Raw genomic sequence first — 25,801 nt, 5'->3', positions numbered from 1 at the left:
TTGCGAAATACGTCACACTTTATGTGTAGAAAAACAAACATGGCTGCCTCCATGCAGTTCGACTTTTCAGGCTGTAGAAAAACGTTTACGGTATGTGTGGTGGTGGTTATCTTGTTTTTTTTCAGCCGTTTATTAGAAGGTTTAATGAAGAGCTCTTATACGTGTTGTAATATCTTTTCACCACCGTTTAAATGTATCACTAAAAACAGTTTCCATGACTGCGTCTCGGTTTTCGTGCATAAACAATGATAAAAGCTGAGAAATACAGCCACCGTCCGACTCGAGGCTACACTTCCGCGGTGGTTGTTGTGGAGTTGTCGTAGTCATCCATGATCATATCAGATCATCGCATACACATCTATGGAGAAAAGAAAAAGAAACCTAACCTAACCTAACCCAAACCTGAGTATTAGAGGAAAGAATTATTGGTAAACATGGTAAAATAGTTACAAAATAAGGTGGCGAACATATTCCATAATCGCACCAAATATATAAACAAATAAATAGATAAGCGTGTGAAAATAATGTACATCTCTATTTTATAATAGTGTATGTTGTCTTTAATAAACACGCTACATATGTAGAAAATTGCCAGAGTTGAGTGTTTATAAAAGTCGTACAGGCTTACAACACATTGGCATGTTTGTTGTCAGTGCTAGTGGTAGAAAACCATCTCAATGTTGATCATTATGATGAAATGAAGATTTGCAGTTATGGACCCCTTCTTGTTTCTAATCTGTAATACACATGGACACCTTGGCCAATGGGACCATGTGGACTGCCCTATGAATTTTTGGACTTTTTATGTGTATTGGCCACTTATACAGATTGGCACTGAAGTTAGTCAAGGGGTGTTTAGCATGGTATGTTTTGTTTGATAGTATGATACATGTGCAAGTTATGGACATTTGTGACACATTTGATCAATTTTCCTTTCTCATTACATGTGTTTTTTAATGTTATGAAATAGTTATTTAACCGTCTCTCAACAATTATTTGTAGTGGACTTATTGAAAGGACTCAACAATGCACAATTTGAAATACATGTCCGTTTTGGAGTATGTTAAAATATTATGTCACTAGAGCAGTTTTTCAGCCACATTTGTATGATCATGATACAGTGACTCCATATCTTTTCAAAGAATGAAGTCGTTCTTCAAATATATGTATATTTAGCATTATCATACAACTCTACCTTATTCTATGACATCATGTTCATCATTGTTCATGATTTCACTGTTGCACAAATGATTTTGTATTTCAGGAATCTCTCCATCATGCAAGTACCAGTGAAGACATCCAAACCACTCTTGAGGGTATTGACAAGTATTCTGGCGGGTGAATAGACATTATTATCATGTTGGATTTAAAAGAATTGGTGTAGCATTCGTATTCCAATACAAGATTAGTACTGTTAGCTATGATCAAATTGTAAATGACATGATATTATGATTTATCATATGGGTAGTGCATGTTTCATGTTATCAATGTTATAAATCAGTCAGAAAAAATATATATGTTGAGGTCACTTACCGGGATCAACCTTTAGCTAGTACAACTATAAGATTTTCTTATTCTTTTCTGTCAATACACAGATCTATGACAGTTCCCTTGAAAGCTTTGTGTGCAGTTTATTCCTAAAAGATTGTTGCATAATTTCTCCCTAAATGATTAGAATTTGGTTACCTGATGTGTGACTACAGTCAAATCCCGATGAGTCGAATCGCTGGGGACCCAGTTATAAATTCGACTTATCCATGTATTCAAGACATAGGTATGTCTATGAGGGTAGAAAAAAAGATAATCCAGTCCTAATTCCTCCACCTAAGCATTTGTTTATCTAATGATTTCCATATCACTTATAGGGGCACCTTATCAGTTCCAGTCTGATTAGCACAGACAGTGATTTCCGTTAAATCACTAATCTGCCTTTTGAACTCACCCGTCAATGGCGGAAAGGTGTGAGCCGCAGTGGTTTGTTAATTGGATCAGTTTGCTACACCAATAAATTCTCATTGACTGACTTCGGCTTATGTGTACAAGATTGCTGTTGTTTGAATCTCATGGGACCAAATTTCCTTCTCGAGTCATCGTGTGTATTTATGAGACGAATTCATGTAACCGGTATTCAAATAATGACAACTATAACAGGGAATGATTGGGACCGACAGGTACTTCGAGTTATGCATAATATTCGAGATGCCAGCATTCGACTCATCGGGATTTGACTGTACTTATATAAACAAACATGTCTACAAATCCTCAGTGCAGTGTTGCTTCCCTTTGGCTCTTTAGAAACCTGCGATCGTGGGTTCAAATAAACATCATGATGACCCCTGAGTCTGTTTAAGAGGATCACAACTGATTTTCAAAGTAGCCAACATAGCAGCCTGGTTTGCTGGTTGCATATTTAAATCCAGGGACTTCCTTAATTGGTAACGTTCTGGTTTTAAGATGCCCGCATTGACATTTATGCATACTGTTTAACTCGGACTGACATTACAGTGAAACAGAAAAGAAGTTGGCACTGGATCAGTCTCTCAGAGATGCACTGAAGGAAGCTCTGGTAAGTAGACCAATGTTGCCAGAGTCCACAAAGGAATCTTTCTTGTATGTTTTACCATAGACTTATGATGATCACAGTTATAAGAAACATGACCATAGTGGAAACAGGAACTGCCTTATTTGGTATCCCAAGATGCTTTCCCATACAATATGGAGACATATGAATGCAAGCTTTATTTCCAATCTCATGTACATGATGCAGACAGGTTTGTTTGGAGAAGCTTTCAGTGTTGTAAATTGTTGTGTTTTCTTTAAGTAACTGAGTTTAGTTTTATACCAGTTTTAGCATTATTTGAACAATATCACACACAGTGGGGGACACCAGTAATGGACTTCACCTGTTGTACCCATATGGGGAATCAAACATGGGTTTTTGGTGTTGTGAGTGAACACTTTAACCACTAGGCTACCACACCGACCCTGGTTTATAAGAGACATTGACACAGAAGTTGTAAATCAGTATTTTGCATCGCGGGCCTTGGATCAGAATACGATATTGCATTGCCATATCGCAACACAATAAGTGGAGACTTTGGACTGACAATTTGAATTCACTCAAGAAACAGAAAACTTCTTATGGGTTGCAATTATGTCAGAACTATACACCATGAGTCTGGTCTCAAAAGCTTCATTGCATCGTTTAATGATATATATTTGAATTTGTAGTAGTTTGTTTGCTAAGTGACTAGTTTTCCACTTCAGGTTTTCCAAAAGGGCTATGATGTCTTCAAGGCTCTGATACACTTTTCTGTAGAAGCTGCATCGAAAGGTGAGTTCATAATGAAAATTAACCATGGTATCAGATACGATGATTCATAAAGGATATGTATGTAGGTATCTATAGGTCTCCATGGTAACAGATATCTGTATGTGGATATATATCGGTAGGCATCTTTTGGTCACAATAGAAGAAATCGCTGGCAATTGAACTAATTGAAAATACATGCCACACCTGTTATTTTTATATCCTAAAAACTTTGCTTTTATGAGGTGATATTTTGAGTAACTGCTTTATTTGTGAGGTAGATAATTTTGTGAGCGTTAGGAAAAGACATTTTCCAAACAGGAATAGACTTCACACTGGAAACCATTGGATAATAGTAATAGTAAATATGTTTTTCAAAGATGAATTTTAAAGTACAAAATATCGTCATGTAATGGGTGTTTGGATGCTTAAGAATATCTTTGGATTTCCCTATTATCGCATGAACAATTGTAAAACATGTCCCTGACTTATTAAAGTCAACTTTATCTTAAACACAAGCCATCATTCAAGCTTTCAAATTGTCTCTTTGACACAACCCACCTAATTATAGTGTGAGAAAACACTGCCAAAAACATTTGATGCCTAAAACATATAATTCAACATTTATAAGAATGTACACATGTACGTCATGATAAAGACTGGTGTTGCATTCATTAAAAAGAAAAGACCTATGAGGAATTATGAATTATCTCCCCTGAGCCAGCCTGAAGGAATGATGTTTGGACAGTAATGGATTGTACATAATTGATTGAGAAGATATGTGCAATCACAACTCATGATCTAACAAATTCTACCATGACTTTAGTAAAAACTAGATTGTGATTGGTTAATTAAAGTCATTCAGAGGTATATGACCATGTTATATATCTCTGATTTTCCAACACAGTAAATATCTCTTTAAAATCTTAATAACACGGTTATGGTAGAATGGAGATCAACATACATTACAATTTCATTATATACCTCTGATTTTCCAACGCAGTATGTTTATCTCCTAATTATTTGCTTGGAAATCAAGAGTCATCAAGGAACTCGATGCTAAAGTGTTCTTTATCGAACTAGTTTTGTTAAACCTTAAACATGACTATATTTCAAGGACTAATTGTCAGTCTCTCTTTACATATGTAACAATATAGAGGAGAGATAAGGTAAAACAAGTCCTCGACAACTATTCTGGTCAAATGACAAAATGGTGGTCAGGGTGGTCAGTCTCAGTGACTTGGTTGATAGTGTGTCATTGTACCCAATACGAGTCGGTAGAGTAGCCTAGTGGTCGAAGTGTGTGAAGCCCATTTCTGGTGTTCCCCGCCATGATATTCCTGGAATATTGCTAAAAGCGGCATAAAATGAAGCATCGCTCACTCACTCACTCACTCACTCACTGTACTCAATATGCATTGATTGTTGCTAACAATATTCACAAGCAGCCGCACATACACATACACACGCATGCATGTCGTCATATGAGCGAAATATTCTCAAGCAGGACGTTAAACCCAATTTCACCTCACCCATTGCAGGATTGTCTGGTCCAGACTTGATTAATTACAGGCCGCTGTCCTACAGCTGGAATATTGATGAGTGTGGTGTTAAGCAAACATTAATCTTCGACTATTTGATCTTTGTATGACTGTGTTCATTATTTCTCACAGAGATGTGCTCTGCCTCCACTCCATTCCTGATGTTGTCAGACATCTTTGACATGATGACCTTGGACAAGTGTGAGGAGGTCTTCAACATCGTGGAGGAGAAAGTGACAACGTGGAAGTCTGTGAGTGAAGGCTTGTTGAAGGCCTCGTATATTGTCATCAATAACATGGCATGTAGTACCTGTAGAATCAATAAGGGAAGGGTTGACTTCGACTTCTTTTTCCTTTCATTGTCCCATCCTGATAGGAATGCTTTGACTTTATCAAGCATTTTCCAGTGACTTTCTGATAATGTGCACAAATAGCATGAGTTTATTAACGAGCCATGAATATTGTATACTTGTCTTTGTGAACTCAATTTTGCAAATTGACACATATTTCCTTTTTTTCAGAGCATGTTTTATGATGCAGGAAAAAACTATCTCCTACGAATGTGCAATGGTATGTTGTGATTTTTTTTACTACAATATTTAGAATGTACTGTTGCTGTCTCTTTTCACTGTAAATATTTTAGTAAGACATGTAATAACAGACTAACACCAAATGTGAAGCTGCTAAATTGCAGCAGAAAGCGGTAGGCCTGACACTGATTCTATATCCATATGTAATGCTCAGATTAGTTTTATAAAATTATTAATACTATTATTAGTGTAATTATTGAGTGATAAAAGATCCAACAGAAATGTCAAAATTCAAAGTATAAAGCTGATATGTTAAAATAACTGACAGCCAGCCCCTTTAGCTTACTTACATTTGCTTACGTTTGGGTCCTCTAACACGATCAAATACATAAGTATACATTGGAGTTTTGATGCTCATCAGTTTCAAGAGAAAATCTAAACAGGAGCAAGTCCCAAAATAAATATTATACTTTATATATGTATCATTTTTATCAAATTAACCCAGGTAAAAGGCTTGGTACACAAACAGCAAGTTCTAAAGCTCAAGGGACATGACTGACTGACTGACTGAATTTGGTTTCACGCCCGCTTTTAGCAATATTCCAGCAACATCCGCGGTAGGGGGACACCAAATGGGCTTCACATTGTGCCCATGTGGGGATTCGAACCCGGGTCTTGATGGCGAGCCAGCGCTTTAACCATTAGGCTACCCACCGCCCCTCAAAGGGACATGAAGCGTGTCATATTGTAATACATATGACCCCCAAAGCCAGTGCTCATAAGACGAGAGTCTGAAGTTATGCTTTAGTATTGTTTGCAATATTGAGAGAAATCTGGAGAAAATATGCCAGAACAAAGGTTTGGGCTAAGGTGACGTAAAATGTTTTGACACAGACTGTTTTTATTTAAAATAATGTTTAAAAGAATTTGGTTTCAAAGACTCTATTATCCTGGGTTCACACGGGCTGGAAAAAGCCTAAAATTTGGACATTTTACCCTAATAAGTCCTTATAATAGTTTTAGCCTTGAAATGGCCCAAATTGCCAGTGATTCCCCAGAAAATGTCCTATATTGTGCAAAACTTGTCAAGTTATGATTTTACAGGAAACAATATTTTGCATAATAACAATAACTTGCATTGACAGTGAGTGTTGATTAATCTCCATCGTGAAGCAAAACTTGCCCAGTGCAGTGATGTAGCTAAGACTTTTTTCTTTCTGATGGTCGGTCCCACATTTGACCAACCTTGTGTGTATTCAACTACTTATGTGTTATATCTATTTCTATAGTTCTTTAAAATTGTTGATTGGGTCTTAAAAAGCGCCTGAAAAGGCCTTTAACTTTGATGGCTGATAATTTGTACGAACCCTGTTGTCATCATTGTAGATTTAATTCGTCGTCTCAGCAAGTCCCAGAACACAGTTTTCTGTGGTCGGATTCAACTGTTTCTGTCCCGACTCTTCCCGCTGTCAGAGAAGTCGGCTCTCAACCTCATGAGTCAGTTTAACCTGGACAACGTCACTGTGTACAATGTCAAGTCAGATCAACGCAAAATAAAGGTAAAAACTGCATTGGTATTTTCTCCTTACCATCTTTTGTACTATTCAAAGAATGTAACTGCACAGAGTTTAGCTAAGTAAGATTCTTCTCTGAGGTTTTTGTTTGGAAATCACTTCAGCAACCAGTTTGAATTTGAATTGTATACATGAACACCTTTCCCAGTAAAGAGTGTTAAGTGATTAAAGTGTAAAGGTTGTCTTGGCAAATGTTCAGGTTTAATATTCTATATAGGAATGATATGTGAATACAAATTTTTCTGGAGTAATATTTCTGAAGTTGACATTTCTGGAGTTGAACATATGCTGTTTTGATTTTAGCTGAAGGATGACAGCAAGGATGAAAGTATGGATGTTGAGGAAGGGGAAATGGATGACTTTTCCAGGTAAACTTAAAAACCTTCCAATACAAACTGGATTTCCTCAGTCAAGGAAGTGATAATATTATCACAATCCAAGTGTGTTCCAATCTGATGTACTGATGTATTGTATGTAATAGTTCCCTGTGGTTATCTCCCTTTACTGTGTGCCAGTGACATGTGATCTGACCTATATCCTGAATTTCCTTTGGTTGTCTCCCTTTACATAGTTCCAGCTCTCGTGACATCATGATTTATTGTATATCCTAGTTCCCTGTGAATATCTCCCTTTTCCTTGTTCAAGCTTTAATGACATCCTGATCTGTCATATATCCTAGTTGCTCGTGGTTATCTCCCTTTACACTATTCCAGTTTCAGTGATGTCCTGATTTATCTTATTCCGAAAGTCCCCATCATTATGTTGGTCTTCTCTTCATTGCAGCTCTAGTGGTGTTCCCATAGACTACAACCTTTATAGGAGATTCTGGTCACTGCAGGAATATTTCCGAAAACCGGCACAATGCTACGAGAAAGTTGCATGGAAACAGTTTGTTGTGGTAATTCTTTTCTCTATAATTCTGAGCTCTCATGATTTTCTCAATGTAATGCTTAGTTAATCTAGAATGATCAATATTGGCAAGATTTTATTGATATTGATGCCATTCAGTCCTGATTGTGACTTTTGTTATTAAAGAATGCAGACGAGGTGCTGGCAGCCTTTGACAGTCTGAAGCTGGATGATCTGAAGTCCCAGAGGAAGAACCCCAATGCCAGGAAACAACTGGAAACACAGACATTTTTTGCAAAGTACCTCACCAGTGAAAAGGTACAGTCATTCTGTTTTCACCCTGTGTGTCTATTAGCATTTACAGGGCGGTGGGGTGGCCTAGTGGTTAAGGCGTTCACTTGTCATGCCAAAGACACAGGTTCGATTCTCTACATGGATGCAATGTGTGAAGCCCATTTCTGGTGTCTCCAACTGTCATATTGCGGGAATATTGCTAAAAGTGGCATAAAACTATACTCACTCACTCACTCACTATTAGCATTTTCCTCGATATACCCGGGGTGTGTTCCAGGGTAGACATATGCCTGAAGTTACACAGTAATCCACTCTGTAAATGTACCAAAAGTGTTAGACTTGTTTTGGTACACTCTGGTATTGAGGCATGATGCTCTGAGTATTTTAGCAGTGGAATCTATAGCAGAGTGATAAGACTAAACTCACTCACTATTTCAGCTGTTAGATCTGCAGCTGAGTGACAGCAACTTCCGGCGCTATGTGTTGGTCCAGTTCCTCATCCTCTTCCAGTATCTCAACCTTCAGGTCAAGTTCAAGAAGTGAGTCACAACAAAACACTTACTATCTGTTCAATCTGTGTTTATAGTATTGTCTAACATAAACTAAATGATGAGCACCATGCTCCTTAGATAAGATTTCATGGCATAAGCTTGTAAACAACTGATCAAATTATCGATGCATTGCATTTGTTGACATCTAAATGTTGGTTTCTTTTTTAATGCTACCTAGTGCTACCCAGGTCTTGAATGATGATCAGAGCAACTGGTTAAAGAATGCCCAGGAGAAGGTGTATCAGCTGATCAGGGAGACGCCGCCTGAGGGGGAGAAGTTTGCTGCCACAGTTGAGGTAGATAAGGGGTGGATAGGGCCGAGGTATCAGCTGATCGCAGACACATTGCCTGAGGGGGGGGACATTGCTAACATAGTTGATGTAGGAAGGTTGTATAGGTACGGATTTTAGGGATGAGTGGGGCTAAGGTATCAGCTTATCACAAGTACACTGCCAGAGGTGGAGAGGCTATTGCTACAGGACAGGTAGGGAGAGTGTAGGTGTGGTCAGGCTAATGTGTATGGTTAATGCATGGGGCGTCGGGGTAGTCTAGTGGTTAAAGCGTTGGCTCGTCACGCCGAAGACCCGGGTTCGAAACCCCACATGGGTACAATGAGTGAGCCCATTTCTGGTGTCCCCCGCCGTGATATTGCTGGAATATTGCTAAAAGCGGCGTAAAACCAAACTCAGTCAGTCAGTCAGTTAATGCAGATTCTGCATGTCACAGAGCATGTACAGTATTTAACAACATTTTCTCAATTTTACAGCACATTCTAAATGTCACAGAGCACATACTGCCTGTTATAGCACATTCTACATGTATCAGAACGTGTTGCATGTTGCAGCACATTCTCCATGTAACAGTATATTGTACATGTTACGAATGTCTCAGAGCACATACTGCACATCACAGCTCATTCTCCATGTAACAGTATATTGTCCATGTTACAGCACTCTGTATGTAACAGTATATTGTCCATGTTACAGCACTCAGATGTTACAGCACTCTGTATGTAACAGTATATTGTCCATGTTACAGCACATTCTGTATGTAACAGTATATTGTCCATGTTACAGCACATTCTGTGTGTAACAGTATATTGTCCATGTTACAGCACTCTGTATGTAACAGTATATTGTCCATGTTACAGCACTCTGTATGTAACAGTATATTGTCCATGCTACAGCACATTCCATGTGTAACAGTATATTGTCCATGTTACAGCACTCTGTATGTAACAGTATATTGTCCATGTTACAGCACATTCTGTATGTAACAGTATATTGTCCATGTTACAGCACTCTGTATGTAACAGTATATTGTCCATGTTACAGCACATTCTGTATGTAACAGTATATTGTACATGTTACAGCACTCTGTATGTAACAGTATATTGTACATGTTACAGCACATTCTGTATGTAACAGTATATTGTCCATGTTACAGCACATTCTCCATGTAACAGTATATTGTACATGTTACAGCACCTTCTCTATGTAACAGTATATTGTCCATGTTACAGCACATTCTGTATGTAACAGTATATTGTCCATGTTACAGCACTCTGTATGTAACAGTATATTGTCCATGTTACAGCACTGTATGTAACAGTATATTGTCCATGTTACAGCACATTCTGTATGTAACAGTATATTGTCCATGTTGCAGCACATTCTGTATGTGACAGTATATTGTCCATGTTACATCACTCTGTATGTAACAGTATATTGTCCATGTTACAGCACTCTGTATGTAACGGTACATTGTCCATGTTACAGCACCTTCTGTATGTAACAGTATATTGTCCATGTTACAGCACTCTGTATGTAACAGTATATTGTCCATGTTACAGCACTCTGTATGTAACAGTATATTGTACATGTTACAGCACATTCTGTATGTAACAGTATATTGTCCATGTTACAGCACATTCTCCATGTAACAGTATATTGTCCATGTTACAGCACATTCTGTATGTAACAGTATATTGTCCATGTTACAGGACATTCTGTATGTAACAGTATATTGTCCACGTTACAGCACTCTGTATGTAACAGTATATTGTCCATGTTACAGCACTGTATGTAACAGTATATTGTCCATGTTACAGCACATTCTGTATGTAACAGTATATTGTCCATGTTACAGCACCTTCTGTATGTGACAGTATATTGTCCATGTTACAGCACTCTGTATGTAACAGTATATTGTCCATGTTACAGCACTGTGTATGTAACGGTACATTGTCCATGTTACAGGACATTCTGTATGTAACAGTATATTGTACATGTTACAGCAATCTGTATGTAACAGTATATTGTACATGTTACAGCACATTCTGTATGTAACAGTATATTGTCCATGTTACAGCACATTCTCCATGTAACAGTATATTGTACATGTTACAGCACATTCTGTATGTAACAGTATATTGTCCATGTTACAGGACATTCTGTATGTAACAGTATATTGTCCATGTTACAGCACATTCTCCATGTAATAGTATATTGTCCATGTTACAGCACATTCTGTATGTGACAGTATATTGTCCATGTTACAGCACTCTGTATGTAACAGTATATTGTCCATGTTACAGCACTCTGTATGTAACGGTACATTGTCCATGTTACAGCACATTCTGTATGTAACAGTATATTGTCCATGTTACAGCACCTTCTGTATGTGACGGTATATTGTCCATGTTACATCACTCTGTATGTAACGGTATATTGTCCATGTTACAGCACTCTGTATGTAACGGTACATTGTCCATGTTACAAGCACCTTCTGTATGTATCAGTGTATTGTCCATGTTACAGCGCTCTGTATGTAACGGTATATATTGTCCATGTTTTACAGCACCTTCTGCCAGCATGTAACAGTATATTATCCATGTTGCAACGCTAGTATGTAACGGTATGTTATCCATATTTACAGCACCTTCTGTATGTAACGAGTATGCTGTCCATGTTACAGCACCTTCTGTATGTACAGTATATTGTCCATGTTACAGCACATCCTGCAGCACCTTCTGTATGTGTGACAGTATATTGTCCATGTTACAGCACTCTGTATGTAACAGTATATTGTCCATGTTTACAGCACTGTGTATGTAACGGGTATTACTGTCCATGTTACAGGACATTCTGTATGTAACAGTATATTGTACATGTTACAGCAATCTGTATGTAACAGTATATTGTACATGTTACAAGCACATTCTGTATGTAACAGTATATTGTCCATGTTACAGCATTCTCCATGTAACAGTATATTGTACATGTTACAGCACATTCTGTATGTAACAGTATATTGTCCATGTTACAGGACATTCTGTATGTAACAGTATATTGTCCATGTTACAGCACATTCTCCATGTAATAGTATATTGTCCATGTTACAGCACATTCTGTATGTGACAGTATATTGTCCATGTTACAGCACTCTGTATGTAACAGTATATTGTCCATGTTACAGCACTCTGTATGTAACGGTACATTGTCCATGTTACAGCACATTCTGTATGTAACAGTATATTGTCCATGTTACAGCACCTTCTGTATGTGACAGTATATTGTCCATGTTACATCACTCTGTATGTAACAGTATATTGTCCATGTTACAGCACTCTGTATGTAACGGTACATTGTCCATGTTACAGCACCTTCTGTATGTATCAGTGTATTGTCCATGTTACAGCTCTCTGTATGTAACAGTATATTGTCCATGTTACAGCACTCTGTATGTAACAGTATATTGTACATGTTACAGCACATTCTGTATGTAACAGTATATTGTCCATGTTACAGCACCTTCTGTATGTAACAGTATATTGTCCATGTTACAGCACCTTCTGTATGTAACAGTATATTGTCCATGTTACAGCACCTTCTGTATGTAACAGTATATTGTCCATGTTACAGCACATCCTGCAGAGGGAGGAGAATTGGAACAACTGGAAGAATGAGGGCTGCCCCAGCTATGAGAGGGAGACGCCAAAGGATGCCCCGAAAATGAAAGTCAGGTACGCTTATGCTGGACTCCTGCCTCCTTTCATTTATCTATGTTAGGGTTGAGTGACTTATGCAGGTTATTAGCTTCATCTGTATCTCATTGTTCCGTCTTGAATGTACAGAGCTAAGCGTCGACGTATTGGGGACGACTTAAAAGCTGGTGGTGGGAAGATTATCAAGATGGGCAGTGCAGAGCTGACTCGACTATGGAACATCAATCCAGACAACATGGATGCTTGCAAGAATGAAAAGAGGTAGCGTCTTGATTTATGACTGTTAGGTCATGTCCGTCATCCTATTGTACTGTTATCATGTCAGAATATCCTTTATCATAATGCTGGGATACACTGATATCATATGCCTTGATATCCATCATCAAATTGTACTTTTATCGTGTCATACCATCCTTTATCATAATGCTGGGATACACTGATATCATATCCCTTGATATCCATCATCATATTGTACTGTTATCATGTCATACCATCCTTTATCATAATGCTGGGATACACTGATATCATATCCCTTGATATCCATGATACTGAGATCATGTAACACTCAACACTGAATTTGTTAATACGATGCTCTCTTTTGACCTTAAGTTTCAGATTGTAATCATGGTAGTGTTTGTTAATAATTCAGTGTTTTAATATTTTGTTTCACATTGTGTTTTTTCAGAGACTTTCTACCCCAGCTTGATGACTTCTTTGGAGAAGCCATTGAGCAGGATGACCCTGAGGCGATGATTGAAGACAACTACAAGTAAGTGCTGCCCTTGCTGTATGAATTGATCTTCAGTAACCCATGCCTGTCGTGCGAGGCGACTAACGGGATCGGGTGGTCAGGCTCGCTGACACATGTCATCGTATCCCAATTGTATAGATCGATGTTCATACTGTTGATCCCTGGATTGTCTGGTCCAGACTCGATTACTAGTATTTACAGGCCGCCGCCATATAGCTGGAATATTGCTGAGTGCGGCATAAAACTAAACTCACTCTAGTACTCAGGCTGAAACATCCCTGTGGTCAGGAAGTGATCCTGTGGGGATTCTTGGTTACTATATGTGTTACTGTATTAATGCTGAGTGTGTCTTTTGTATTTTGTGGGAATCAGCGGTCCTACAGTTTCCAACCAACACTAACAGTGCGTGAAATAGATTCAGACAAGTATTGTCACCTTTTGTTACCACTTTGTAAAAGGTAGCTTCTGATTATTTTCCACTTAAAAAAACTGCTTTATGACAACTTTTTTTTTTGAAGATGATATGATCAGTTGTTGATGTTTTTATCATGCTTGCTTTTAGACTCATCTACGAACAAAGTTTCCAGTGGAAGGCTTTACGTCTCCTTGCCCGTAGATGTCCACATTTCTTCACTCACAACAACACTCCAGCAATACCCATTCCCAAATACCTGGAACTGATGGTCAAGAAACTGGCCACAGAAATGCCAGTAAGGTTTTATTGCTGTAAAAGAAAATCTTGTGGTTTAAAGTGCTGCAGATATAGATATTCCCAAAAGAATGACATAATATAGAGAATACTATACGAGGTCTCATTACATACGAATTATACGAAACGAGTGTCCTTCATATGGTATCTGACCGAGCGAAAGCGAGGTCAGAAACCATAGAAAGGTCACGAATTTTGTATAATTCGTATGTAATGAGACCGAGTCTGGTATTTTATTTATTACCCACGTCTTACATGCATTAAATTGACAAAATAGCGTAGTTTTGGTATTGTTGTGGTTTCATAAAGAGGTTGCGGAAGAATTTGTTCTGACGTACACTTTTGCATGACGTCACACTGTATTGACATCACTACGCCATTCTGTCCCCTTGGTAACCGACATCACGATGCATGTCAGTTGTCATCGCCTCTCGTACAGCATCCTTCAGTAAACTACTCCGTAGCACCCCGTTTCTTGGTTTGCAACTGCTTGACTCGGCTAACATCACTGGTGGAAACATTGCGTGTATGTTTTTCAACGGATATAATGTCTCAGTTCGATTCACAATTAAACAGCGACACGGCAACGTTCGCAATGTTTCCATTCCCACAATGTTTACATTCCCACAATGCATCTAAGTTGAAGAATGAATGAATTCACGTGTTTGTTATGAATGAACAAGTAGTTTCGTCACAACGTGACCAAACTGAGAGAGGTCATCGGTTATCCAATCCAGGTCAAAATAGGTGTCCAGAACCAATGTCTAGTAAAAGCAGATTAAAATCTGGATCTGGGTGCTATTGTACAGAGTGATCTTAGCTGTAAGGTGTTAGTTACTCCCATATCTTAACATAGACTTGTCTTAGTGCTAAGGTTGCTTTGTACAACTGCCACTTTTACTGAAGACCGGATGGTCAGGTTTACTGGTTTCTTGTTCATGCTTTCAATCAATGGTGGACCATTTGCCTGTTGGTCCAAATTTCATTGTTGACAGACCACAACAATATAGATAGAACATGGCTGACTGTGGTATCACTCACTGTTGACCAGGGCCACAGATAGACCAGTCAACTAAGCCCGTAATTATTGGTTGGTTGGTTTAACGCTGCACTCAGCAATATTCTTCCAACTACAGTCAGGCCACGGTAATCCGGTCCTCGTTAATCCGAATCCACAGACTTCCGAACGCTACTCACCGGGCACCAAATCATCTCCCTATATATTGTATATAATCGCCATAGTTTTTGAATAACATTATAAAAATAAACTTCATATTTATCAACAGTAGGATTAGATCTTTTAAATGGTGTATGGGATGTAGTAGCAATAACGTTTTACAAGCTTATAATTTCCTTCATAAACATAGGCTTCATCTATGACCTCAGAGTCTCGATAGTAAGGAAAGATATCAAGGGGAAGTAACTCGGTGCATATACTGTGGTTTCAGCAGTACGAACGTTTCACTATCCGAACGTTTTTTTTTAGAAAACCAAAGTGTTCGTATTAAGGAGGTCTGACTGTATATGTTTCGCTATGTGTCAAGCACTGTCAGTACCATACCAATGGTCCTGGGTTTCACCCAAGTCCTAAATTTCTAAGACCAGCATCACTTTATGCTTTCCTCCTAAGTTGTCATCACATCCAAGTCACTCCCTCATTGCTGATTTTCTATCTGTCAGTCCCAGTCAAGTGAAGACACGAATGGAGATCAACAGGAGATGAAGACAGAGATTGGGGAGGAGGAGGAGGCCATTAAAGAGACACAGGATGAAGAGGACCTCAAACAGGGCAATGAACCAGGTACAAAGTTCTTCAATTTTTTTAATACATGGTCCAGATTTTCAAGGTTCAAATCCAAAACATCAAACCCTGCATGAGGTTTCATAATTATGTCTTCCATGAACTGAAATGTGTTTCAGTTAATCAAATGCCTAGATGTGGGGTTATCTGCATTTCTTGTCCCCAAAGTTTTCAAATGAATATCCTGAGATGTGTGCGGCAACAATGTAATAGGCATTAGGGGTCAGAGGTGTCAATGTTGTAGAACATAATTCTGTTTTAAGTATGAAGACTGAGACAATATATGGTCATTTTTTATTTGTTGGATTTGGTCAAAATCATAAAATGGAGGACTGGGGACAAGCAATGATATAACGAATAAAATATAACTAAAAAGAAAGGGCTTGATTACCATCCACACCACTCCTTCATTTTTTGTTACCATGACAAAATTTTGCTTAGTCTTAGAACTATGGACATTGCCTTTTAAGAAGATTTCAAGCATATATTAAGGCCCCAATCCACAAAATGTTCACAGCTTCGACTGATGTAGTTAAAAATTATATGAGTTACCTTAGTGATAATCTGGGTTTATGGAATGAGGCCCTTGTCATGCTAAGACACTGGCCCCACTCCACACAATGTTTGTAGTGCCATGACTGTCGTAGTTATAAATTACAGCGAGACCCCGGATACCCGGACACATTCGTTTTCATGTGAATCGTCTGGATAACTGAATATCTGGATTACTGTCATCCAGGCCTTGGTGTTGAAACGGTACCGAGCATACACTTCTGGTTTAAAATCACTTCCAAAACAGCGTGGTTGTTTTGATTTGCCAATTACAATTCACTCAGTGTCAGATAGGCCTACAAATCACCACCAATACTCTGCTGATCGTCATGAATCCGGATTAGCAGACCTTGTCTCATGTCAAGACACGTGGATAAGCGAGTCATTTTTGTGTTGATTTAGCCCGTTGGTTTGTAAGACTTACCATCCGGAAGGGCGGTAGGGTAGCCTAGTGGTTAAAGTGTTCGCTCGTCACGCTGAAGACCCGGGTTCGATTCCCCACATGGATACAATGTGTGGAGCCCATTTCTGGTGTCCCCCACCGTGATATTGCTGGAATATTGCTAAAAGCAGCGTAAAACCAAACTCACTTACCATCTGGAAACGGAAACTGCATATCCATTTTAGACAGTCACTTTTATAATGTAAGAGATTGGTGTTTATGAAAACTGACTGGGGTCAGGGTATCCCGGGTCTCACTGTATACGAGTTGCTAGTGTTGGAAATCGGAAACCAAATCCACTATTGATTATTTGAGGACTTGTGGTGAACGATTATCGATTATAATCGAAATATATACAGTTTTAATGTAATCACCAATTTTAAGGGTTTTTCCACAGTTTTTTTCTAATTAATGTTTATCCCCACAAGCATTTAGCTGCGGGGGATATAGTATTAGGCTCTGTCCGTACGTACGAATTGGAATATCTTAAGAACTGTTGACGGGATTCTTTTCATATTTGGTACCTAGGTTCATCACAGTAAAAGGAAGGTGCCAGTCAGGTTTGGTGACCTTGACCTTCATTTCAAGGTCACAAGGAGACGCACGTTAAACTATCTCAAGAACCATTCTCTGGATTTTCTTCATATTCAGTACCAAGCTTTGTCTAGGGAAGGCGCAGGGCCCAGTCAATTTTGGTGACCTTCACATAATTTTAAAGGTTATGGCGACACTTTGAAGATTTCAGCATGTCAACCCGCATGTTAAGCTATCTCAAGAACTGTTTCCTGGATTTGTTTCATATTTAACCCCAAGCTTTATCTGGGGAAGGCGCAGGACCCAGTCAATTTTGGTTACCTTCACTTAATTTTCAAGGTCACAGAGACACTTTGAAGATTTCAGCATATTAACCTACATGTTATGCTTGTCAGCGCGTTACCTCAAGAGCCATTCACTGGAGTTTCTTCTTATTTGACACCAAGCTTCATCCAGGAAGGCGCAGGGCCCAGTCGATTTTGGTGACCTTCACTTAATTTTCAAGGTCACAGAGACACTTTGAAGATTTCAGCATGTTAAATCGCATGTTAAGATTGTCATCAAGATATCGCAAAAAATATTCAGTGGATTTTCTTCATATTTGTCACCAAGCTTCATCTAGGGAAGGCCAAGGGCCCAGTCGATTTTGGTGACCTTCACATAATTTTTAGGGTCACGACGACACTTTGAAGATTTCAGCATGTTAACCTGAATTGTCAGCAAGATATTTTAAGAAAGGTTCACTGGATTTTCTTCATAGACTTTCAAGACCTCCCTTGACTTTTTTTCAATAAGCAATTTCTTTAGTACTAGTTTTGCATATTTCATACACCATGACATTCATGTCAAGGTCAAAGTCAGTGTTGAAAATATGTGTGTGTTTGAACAACTAAACAGCAAGATATCAAGAGAGGTTGACTGGTCATGTTTTTGTTGACATTTAACTTCATCTTAAACTTTCATTGCTTTATAAGTTTGATTTGATAATTTGCGTTATAACTAATACTGTCATGCAGTGAAATGCACGCATGCAAGTAAGACACTTGAATTGTAATTAAACAATAAAAGTGGTTAAAATTCTACAATGCGCATAGCTTTACGCTGTTGAGCGCATGTTTGTTCGTGAATATTCATCAAATTAAATAGTTAGTGTAACGATAAATATTTTGTTTCCTATCGATAATCATTTTTAATCCTCCTTTCGATCGATTTTCGATTTTTTTCAATCATCGGAACTCCACTATGAGTTACAGTCACTTTTCTGCTAATATGGCATTATGGAATGATCATGCTCAGCAAATATGTTGATCATTATGTTTTCAGACAAGGACGAGCCTGCCGAGGAGCAACTGACGAAAGTTCAGCTGGAGTTAGTGGCAGGGAAGTTGGCAGATGACTGGAAGAAGCTGGGGACAGAACTGAACTTCCCAGAAGATGATATGTGCTACTTTGAGGAATCATGTGACAAGGTCGCCAAACTGGCAGGACTCAAGATGCTGACCGTGTGGATGGTGAGTGTCACTTTCACGATTAGTTCATCACTGGTATTGGCGCACAGCTCAACAATTTGCTGTCATCAGTTGTTTCCCTTCTGCGAGGCAGAAATTTGAATTCCCTTTTCGTCATCTTTATGTTTCTAGGATTGTCTGCAACATACCCATCACCATGGGTTTAACCAAAGTGGTAAATGTCTTAGATACGCATACCTGTGGGCTTTCCTACCACATTAATGTACCGTATACCAGGAAATTTTCAAGGTACTAAAATTTCGAGGTTTGAGACCCCCAGAGCTTTCGAGGTGATTTAAATTTCGAGGTTTGGGGGCCTAAAATATATAAATATTTTAGACAATTTTAATTTCGAGGTTAGAAGAAAGTGCCCAGAAACATGACTTACCGGATTAATACTCAGTGAACTATGGACAAGTAGCCAGTGATAACTGCCGTCTGACTGTTATAACTGAATGAATGAATGAATGAATTGTTTATTAACGTGTCACGCCATAAAATTACAAGGTATACACACAATAAATATACAAAGATAAAATAGATTATGCAGGGCCTCAATAGACCGAAGAGACACGGTATAAAACTGTAAAATATAACTCATTTCAATAAGATAAAATAACCGTACAGTACAATGTATATATAAGGTACATAAAATTGTAAAAATATTTAATAAAATAATGACTAGATAGAATTAGTTGAAATATTCTTAAAACATTTACGACGATAAAACATCTTAAAACACATTAAACCTAAGTTAGATAAGAAAGCAGTAGAAAATAACAAAAAATTAAATTTAAAATCTAAAGTATTACAGGTAAAAGATGTGTTACTGAATATATTAGGTAATACAGTAAGACGTATGTTCTCATAAAAAGGACACTGTAAAAGAAAATGTTTTTCGTCCTCAACACATGAATGGCAACAGTATTTACATATTCTCCGGCATAAAACTACCGGGCATACAAGTCCATGGCAGAAATAATAGTAATGAAAACAACCCTTTGTTCCTTTGTTGTGATAAATTACCCATGAAACACTCTGTCGGCAGTGTTCAAACATGACGCCATGACACTCCAGGATGTTTGTGTAAACAATCCCCTTAAAGATGCGCATTCATCAAACCTGGCATCGCCGATGCGGTCCGTTTGGCCAGAGAGTGACATCGAGTGTATTGACAGTTGGTTTGACTTCACATGTAACACACTGATTGAATTACCTATTTTTTATAATGCATGTTATTCTGGACCAACAATTACAACACAATTAAATAATCTCGACACCGCAAGACACCGCATTTCTGTTGTTTGTTCATTCAGGCCGTTCAGGGTCACTGAACGTTAAGATTAGTTGTAGACAGGCATTAAAGAGTTAATGCGCATGTCAGGAAGTCATTGGTTACTAGCAGTTGAAATGCTTATCGATAGGAAATCTAACCCAAAGGTTTGAAGTTAGGAAACCTCGAAAACCTCGAAAATTAGATACCTCGAAAATTTCCCGGTATACGGTACTCACTCACTCCAGTTGAGTGAAAAGCAGCCAACTTGACATAATCGATATCTCTATTACACCTTCCTTTTGTTTGACAACATTTTTTAGTTCTTTGGTCAAGGTCATGTATAAAAATCTGAAAACACGAGTGCTTAGGTTTTGGGTTATCACTCCCTGACCAGCCAGTCAATATGAATCCCAGCCAGAGATTTTATATCTTGTTCATTGTACACTAGTGTCTGCAGACAGAAAAGGGCAACTTGTTGAAGGTAATACATTTATACTGATGTGTTGTATGTGTTAGAATTGTCAAACATCTAACTACACTTATGTTTAATGCATTTTATGATAAGCATAGTATATTTCATAAGTAATTTGGTGTGCTTAGGTAACCTTAGGTAAAAGCATTTGTGTCTCCTGCCAAAGCTTCCTTTGTTCAAATCACCATACGGTTTATGGCAGGGTATGAAACACCCCAATATTTCAACCAGACCAAAGGTCAGATAATTTAGGTTTGACAAGTTTAATGAAGTTTATCATCCAGTGGGAATTCATCATTTATTTTTAACGAGTGAATTAATAATGATTTATTATCCTGAAATATGATGAATATCTTCATATACATGTCTAAATTTTAACCCGAATCGCTGGGCAGGTGAATTTGAGAATCTGGCAGTCAGTGTTGAAAATAGCCCGCCCGCCACAGGCAAGCAGGTATTTCAAATGCTGGTTATGGTTTATAATTCCATTACTGGTGACCTTACCATTGTATTAATGCTGAAAGCTTATGTAATTACTAATGCATACTTCATACAAAAGCTTCTCTTTGTCAGGAAAACGAGCCAGAGAGGGCAAACAATCGGAGCATTACAAATAGCTCTGAAGGAGATCGCCATGTCGAGTACTGCCACAGAAGTGTTTGAGCCTTGACATAGTGGCACCAAGTCTGTGATGGGTTTCCACCGGTTATTACATGATTCAGTGTGTTGACCTGATGATATTGTTATGTGACCTAACCATGGACCCCATCTGGATACTCAAAACACATGCTGCTGTGCCTGGTTCCGCTTTGCACTAAGAGATCTTCACGCCGAAGCTATTGTTACTGCCACATTTTAAAAAGACTTATAGTAGCCTTAACACAATGATTGTTGGCAAGTGGATCCCGAAGTCCTGTTCCACTCAGAGGTTGTAATGCTATGGCTTATCATTACTCGATACTTTAACATGGACATCAGTTGTAGAGCTACAGAATCGTTGTGGAATGTCTTCCAGTTTGATTTTCAAGCTCTCTTTAGCGCAAGATAGTCGTGAGTTAATGTTAATGTATGGCACTTTCATGACTATCTTAGCCCCAAGAGAGCTTCAAAATCTAGGCCCTGAGCGTATCACCAGTCCCAGCAAAACATGTGGTCCAGGGTACTGTTGTACAAACAACCTTAGCTAAGACTACCTAAGTGTATGTTAAGGCATGGGAGTTACGGTCACCTTTAGTGCTAAGATTGTTTTGTACAACCACACCTGTCCAGTGATTTGCTGGTCGCTAGAAGTTCTGTAAGCTGATGGTGTTGAAGCCTGTAAGATCATGTCTCTGCTAAAGTCAGCCAGGAAGAGGTGGGTTCAGCAGCCTCATCATCAACATTACGCTTCTCCATCACAATGCCATTCTTGTATCAGGTGTCATCAATAAATCTATTTTACGTCATTGTTATCATATTTGCTTGCTTACGCCATGGAGTGAATTGTATACTTTGTGCTTTTGGATGAATGATAGTGAATGTGGGTGTTAAAAAAGCTAACATCTAGGCTGGTTTTTGCCAAAATTTTCGTGATTGCTATATATTGTGATATGTACTGGCTGCATTGCAATGTGTATTGCAATATATTGTGAAAGTGTAACACACTGGTTAAGGTAATGAAATTGCTGTTTCTTTCTTTGAAACAATGCCATTGGCCACTGTCGGAAGATCAGGCTTGAAAATGTTTCCAAATTGAAGACCTTACTCTAAAGTTTGAACTTGAGAAAAGCCGCCTGGTGAATTCTGGTTTGTTTATCCTTTACAAGGAGTGCCGGTACCAATCTATTTTTTTATTTATATGGTTTAAAAGTCACGCAAATGCAATTATATGACCGATAAACATTTTCAAAGCCATTGATGTTTTCATAAAACAAAGGAAATACAAATGTTATTATTAGCTTCTTTTGACTCATGTCAGCCGTAAGAAAATTACCGATTGCAATCCGGCGAACCGGTTCATGAAAAGTGTACTGCAATATATGGTAATAGGAAGTTCGAAATTACAAGTATACTGGTTAACCTGTGCTTATTGCCCACCCCTAGTAACATCTACCCATGATCTGGAATCAGATTTTTATTCCCTCATATCATATCTCACTCCTTTGTATGTGTTTCCATCCACCCCCTACCTCATGACACTCCATCCCTCCTCAACTCAATCAGACTCCATCATTTCCACTCGGCCAATTACACCATGTACTCACTCAGTCCAGTTGAGTGAAAAGCAGCCAACTTGACATAATCGATATCTCTATTACACCTTCCCTTTGTTTGACAAAAATGTGCCCTTTGTCAACATTTTTTAGTTTTTGGTCAAGGTCATGTATAAAAATCTGAAAACACGAGTTCTTAGGTTTTGGGTTATCACTCCCTGACCATCCAGTCAATATGAATCCCAGCCAGAGATTATATATCTTGTTCATTGTACACTAGTGTCTGCAGACAGAAAAGGGCAACTTGTTGAAGGTAATACATTTATACTGATGTGTTGTATGTGTTAGAATTGTCAAACATCTAACTACACTTATGTTTAATGCATTTTATGATAAGCATAGTATATTTCATAAGTAATTTGGTGTGCTTAGGTAACCTTAGGTAAAAGCATTTGTGTCTCCTGCCAAAGCTTCCTTGTTCAAATCACCATACGGTTATGGCAGGGTATGAAACACCCCAATATTTCAACCAGACCAAAGGTCAGATAATTTAGGTTTGACAAGCGACGTAGTTTATCATCCAGTGGGAATTCATCATTTATTTTTACGAGTGAATTAATAATGATTTATTATCCTGAAATATGATGAATATCTTCATATACATGTCTAAATTTTAACCCGACCGTTGGGCAGGTGAATTTGAGAATCTGGCAGTCAGTGTTGAAAATAGCCCCGGCCCGGCCACAGGCAAGCAGGTATTTCAAATGCTGGTTATGGTGTATAATTCCATTACTGGTGACCTTACCATTGTATTAATGCTGAAAGCGATGTAATTACCAATGCATACTTCATACAAAGTTTCTCTTTGTCAGGAAAACGAGCCAGAGAGGGCAACAATCGGAGCATTACAAATAGCTCTGAAGGAGATCGGCCATGTCGATATTGCCACAGAAGTGTTTGGAGCCTTGACATAGTGGCACCAAGTCTGTGATGGGTTTCCACCGACATTACATGATTCAGTGTGTTGACCTAGATGATATTGTTATGTGACCTAACGATGGACCGATCTGGATACTCAAAACACATGCTGCTGTGCCTGGTTCCGCTTGCACTAAGAGATCTTCACGCTGAAGCTATTGTTGCTGCCACATTTTAAAAAAGACTTATAGTAGCCTTAACACAATGATTGTTGGTGCAAGTGGATCCCGAGTCCTGTTCCACTCAGAGGTTGTAATGCTATGGTGATCATTACTTCGATACTTTAACATGGACATCAGTTGTAGAGCTACAGAATCGTTGTGGAATGTCTTCCTGGGCCTAGATTTTCGAAGATTTTTCTTAGCGCTAAGATAGTCGTAAGTTAATGTTAATGTATGGCACTTATGACTATCTTAGCCCTAAGAGAGCTTCGAAAATCTAGGCCCTGGAGCGTATCACCAGTCCCAGCAAAACATGTGGTCCAGGGTACTGTTGTACAAACAACCTTAGCGCTAAGACTACCTAAGTGTATGTTAAGGTATGGGAGTTAGGGTCACCTTAGTGCTAAGATTGCTTTGTACAACCACACCCAGTGTGATTTGCTGGTCTTTGTGCTCTGTAAGCTGATGGTGTTCAAGCCTGTAAGATCATGTCTCTGCTAAAGTCAGCCAGGTAGAGGTGGGTTCAGCAGCTTCATCATCAACATTAGCATTCTCCATCACAATGCCATTCTTGTATCAGATGTCATCAATAAATCTATTTTTACGTCATTGTTATCATATTTGCTTGCTTACGTCATGGAATGAATTGTATACTTTGTGCTTTTTGGATGAATGATAGTGAATGTGGGTGTTAAAAAAGCTAACATCTAGGGTTGGGTTTTGCCAAAATTTTCGTATTGCTGTATATTGTGATATGTGTTGGCCTATTACAATATGTATTGCAATATATTGTGAAAGTGTAACACATTGGTTAAGGTAATGAAATTACTGTTTCCTTTCTTTTGAAACAATGCCATTGGCCACTGTCGGAAGATCAGTTGAAAATGTTTCCAAATTGAAGACCTTGCTCTAAAGTTTGGAACTCAAGAAAAAGCGTCTGCAGGAATTCTGGTTTGTTTATCCTTACAAGGAGTGCCGGTACCAATCTATTTTTTTTTATTTATATGGTTTAAAAGTCACGCAAATGCAATTATATGACCGATAAACATTTTCAAAGCTATTGATGTTTATAATATAAAGGAAATACAAATGTTATTATTAGTTTTGACTATGTCAAGAAAATTACCGATTGTATCCAGTGAACCGGTTCGCGAAAAGTGTACTGCAATATATGGTATTGTGAAGTTTGAATTGCTATATACTGGTTAACCTGTATTATTGCCCACCCCTAGTAACATCTACCTATGATCTGGAGTCAGATTTTTATTCCCTCATATCATGTCTCACTCTTGTATGTGTTTCCATCCACCCCTACCTCATGACACTCCATCCCTCAATCAATCAGACTCCATCATTTCCACTCACAATTACACCATACTTTGCTTAGTCTTTCATGTTCAGTATTCACAGGGGGCGGTTGGGTAGCCTAGTGGTTCAAGCGTTTGCTCATCACGCTGAAGGCCCTGGGTTCGATTCCCCACATGGGCACAATGTGTGAAGCCCATGTCTGGTGTCCCCCGCTGTGATATTGCTGGAATATTGCTAAAAGCCGCGTGAAACCCAACTTACACACGCAGTATTCACGTCATTCTTCCCTTAACCACTTCCTTCCCTACCTTCCTCAGTCGTAAGTGCCCACTCATCATCACCAATCTGTCAGTGACCTTTCTACCGTCCGTCCGTCCCTCAATCTAATCACTCACAAATCATCATCAATTCCTCAGTCACCCTCCTACCTCTTCTTCGGCCTCAATTGACCCATGAAGACCC

General features: G+C 38.5%; 1 protein-coding gene across 1 annotated transcript; it reads left to right on the top strand.

The window, feature by feature from the left end:
* The first annotated feature begins 17 nt into the window (after positions 1–17).
* Positions 18–24,640, top strand: LOC124285831 (THO complex subunit 1-like). Its single transcript, XM_046722101.1, has 19 exons — positions 18–90; positions 1,265–1,338; positions 2,506–2,566; positions 3,268–3,334; positions 4,984–5,102; positions 5,373–5,421; positions 6,768–6,940; positions 7,259–7,323; positions 7,739–7,853; positions 7,991–8,122; positions 8,537–8,637; positions 8,828–8,945; positions 12,573–12,673; positions 12,785–12,916; positions 13,341–13,424; positions 13,969–14,116; positions 15,796–15,916; positions 18,768–18,955; positions 23,765–24,640. The coding sequence occupies exons 1-19, from the start codon at positions 22–24 to the stop codon at positions 23,864–23,866; spliced, it is 2,019 nt and encodes a 672-aa protein (XP_046578057.1). The 5' UTR covers positions 18–21; the 3' UTR covers positions 23,867–24,640.
* Positions 24,641–25,801: the final 1,161 nt, after the last annotated feature.

Source organism: Haliotis rubra, unplaced genomic scaffold (genome assembly GCF_003918875.1).
Source record: "Haliotis rubra isolate DU_JTF1 unplaced genomic scaffold, ASM391887v1 Scf37, whole genome shotgun sequence".
Lineage (NCBI taxonomy): Eukaryota > Metazoa > Mollusca > Gastropoda > Lepetellida > Haliotidae > Haliotis > Haliotis rubra.
The sequence above is the reverse complement of the archived record's forward strand: the minus strand, read 5'-3'. Positions and strand labels throughout refer to the sequence as shown.

Coding starts and splice junctions, on each gene's coding strand:
- LOC124285831 (XM_046722101.1), top strand. CDS start 22: ATGTGTAGAAAAACAAACATGGCTGCCTCCATGCAGTTCGACTTTTCA. Junction 7,324..7,738: donor GAAATGGATGACTTTTCCAG/GTAAACTTAAAA, acceptor TCTTCATTGCAG/CTCTAGTGGTGTTCCCATAG. Junction 7,854..7,990: donor CATGGAAACAGTTTGTTGTG/GTAATTCTTTTC, acceptor TTGTTATTAAAG/AATGCAGACGAGGTGCTGGC.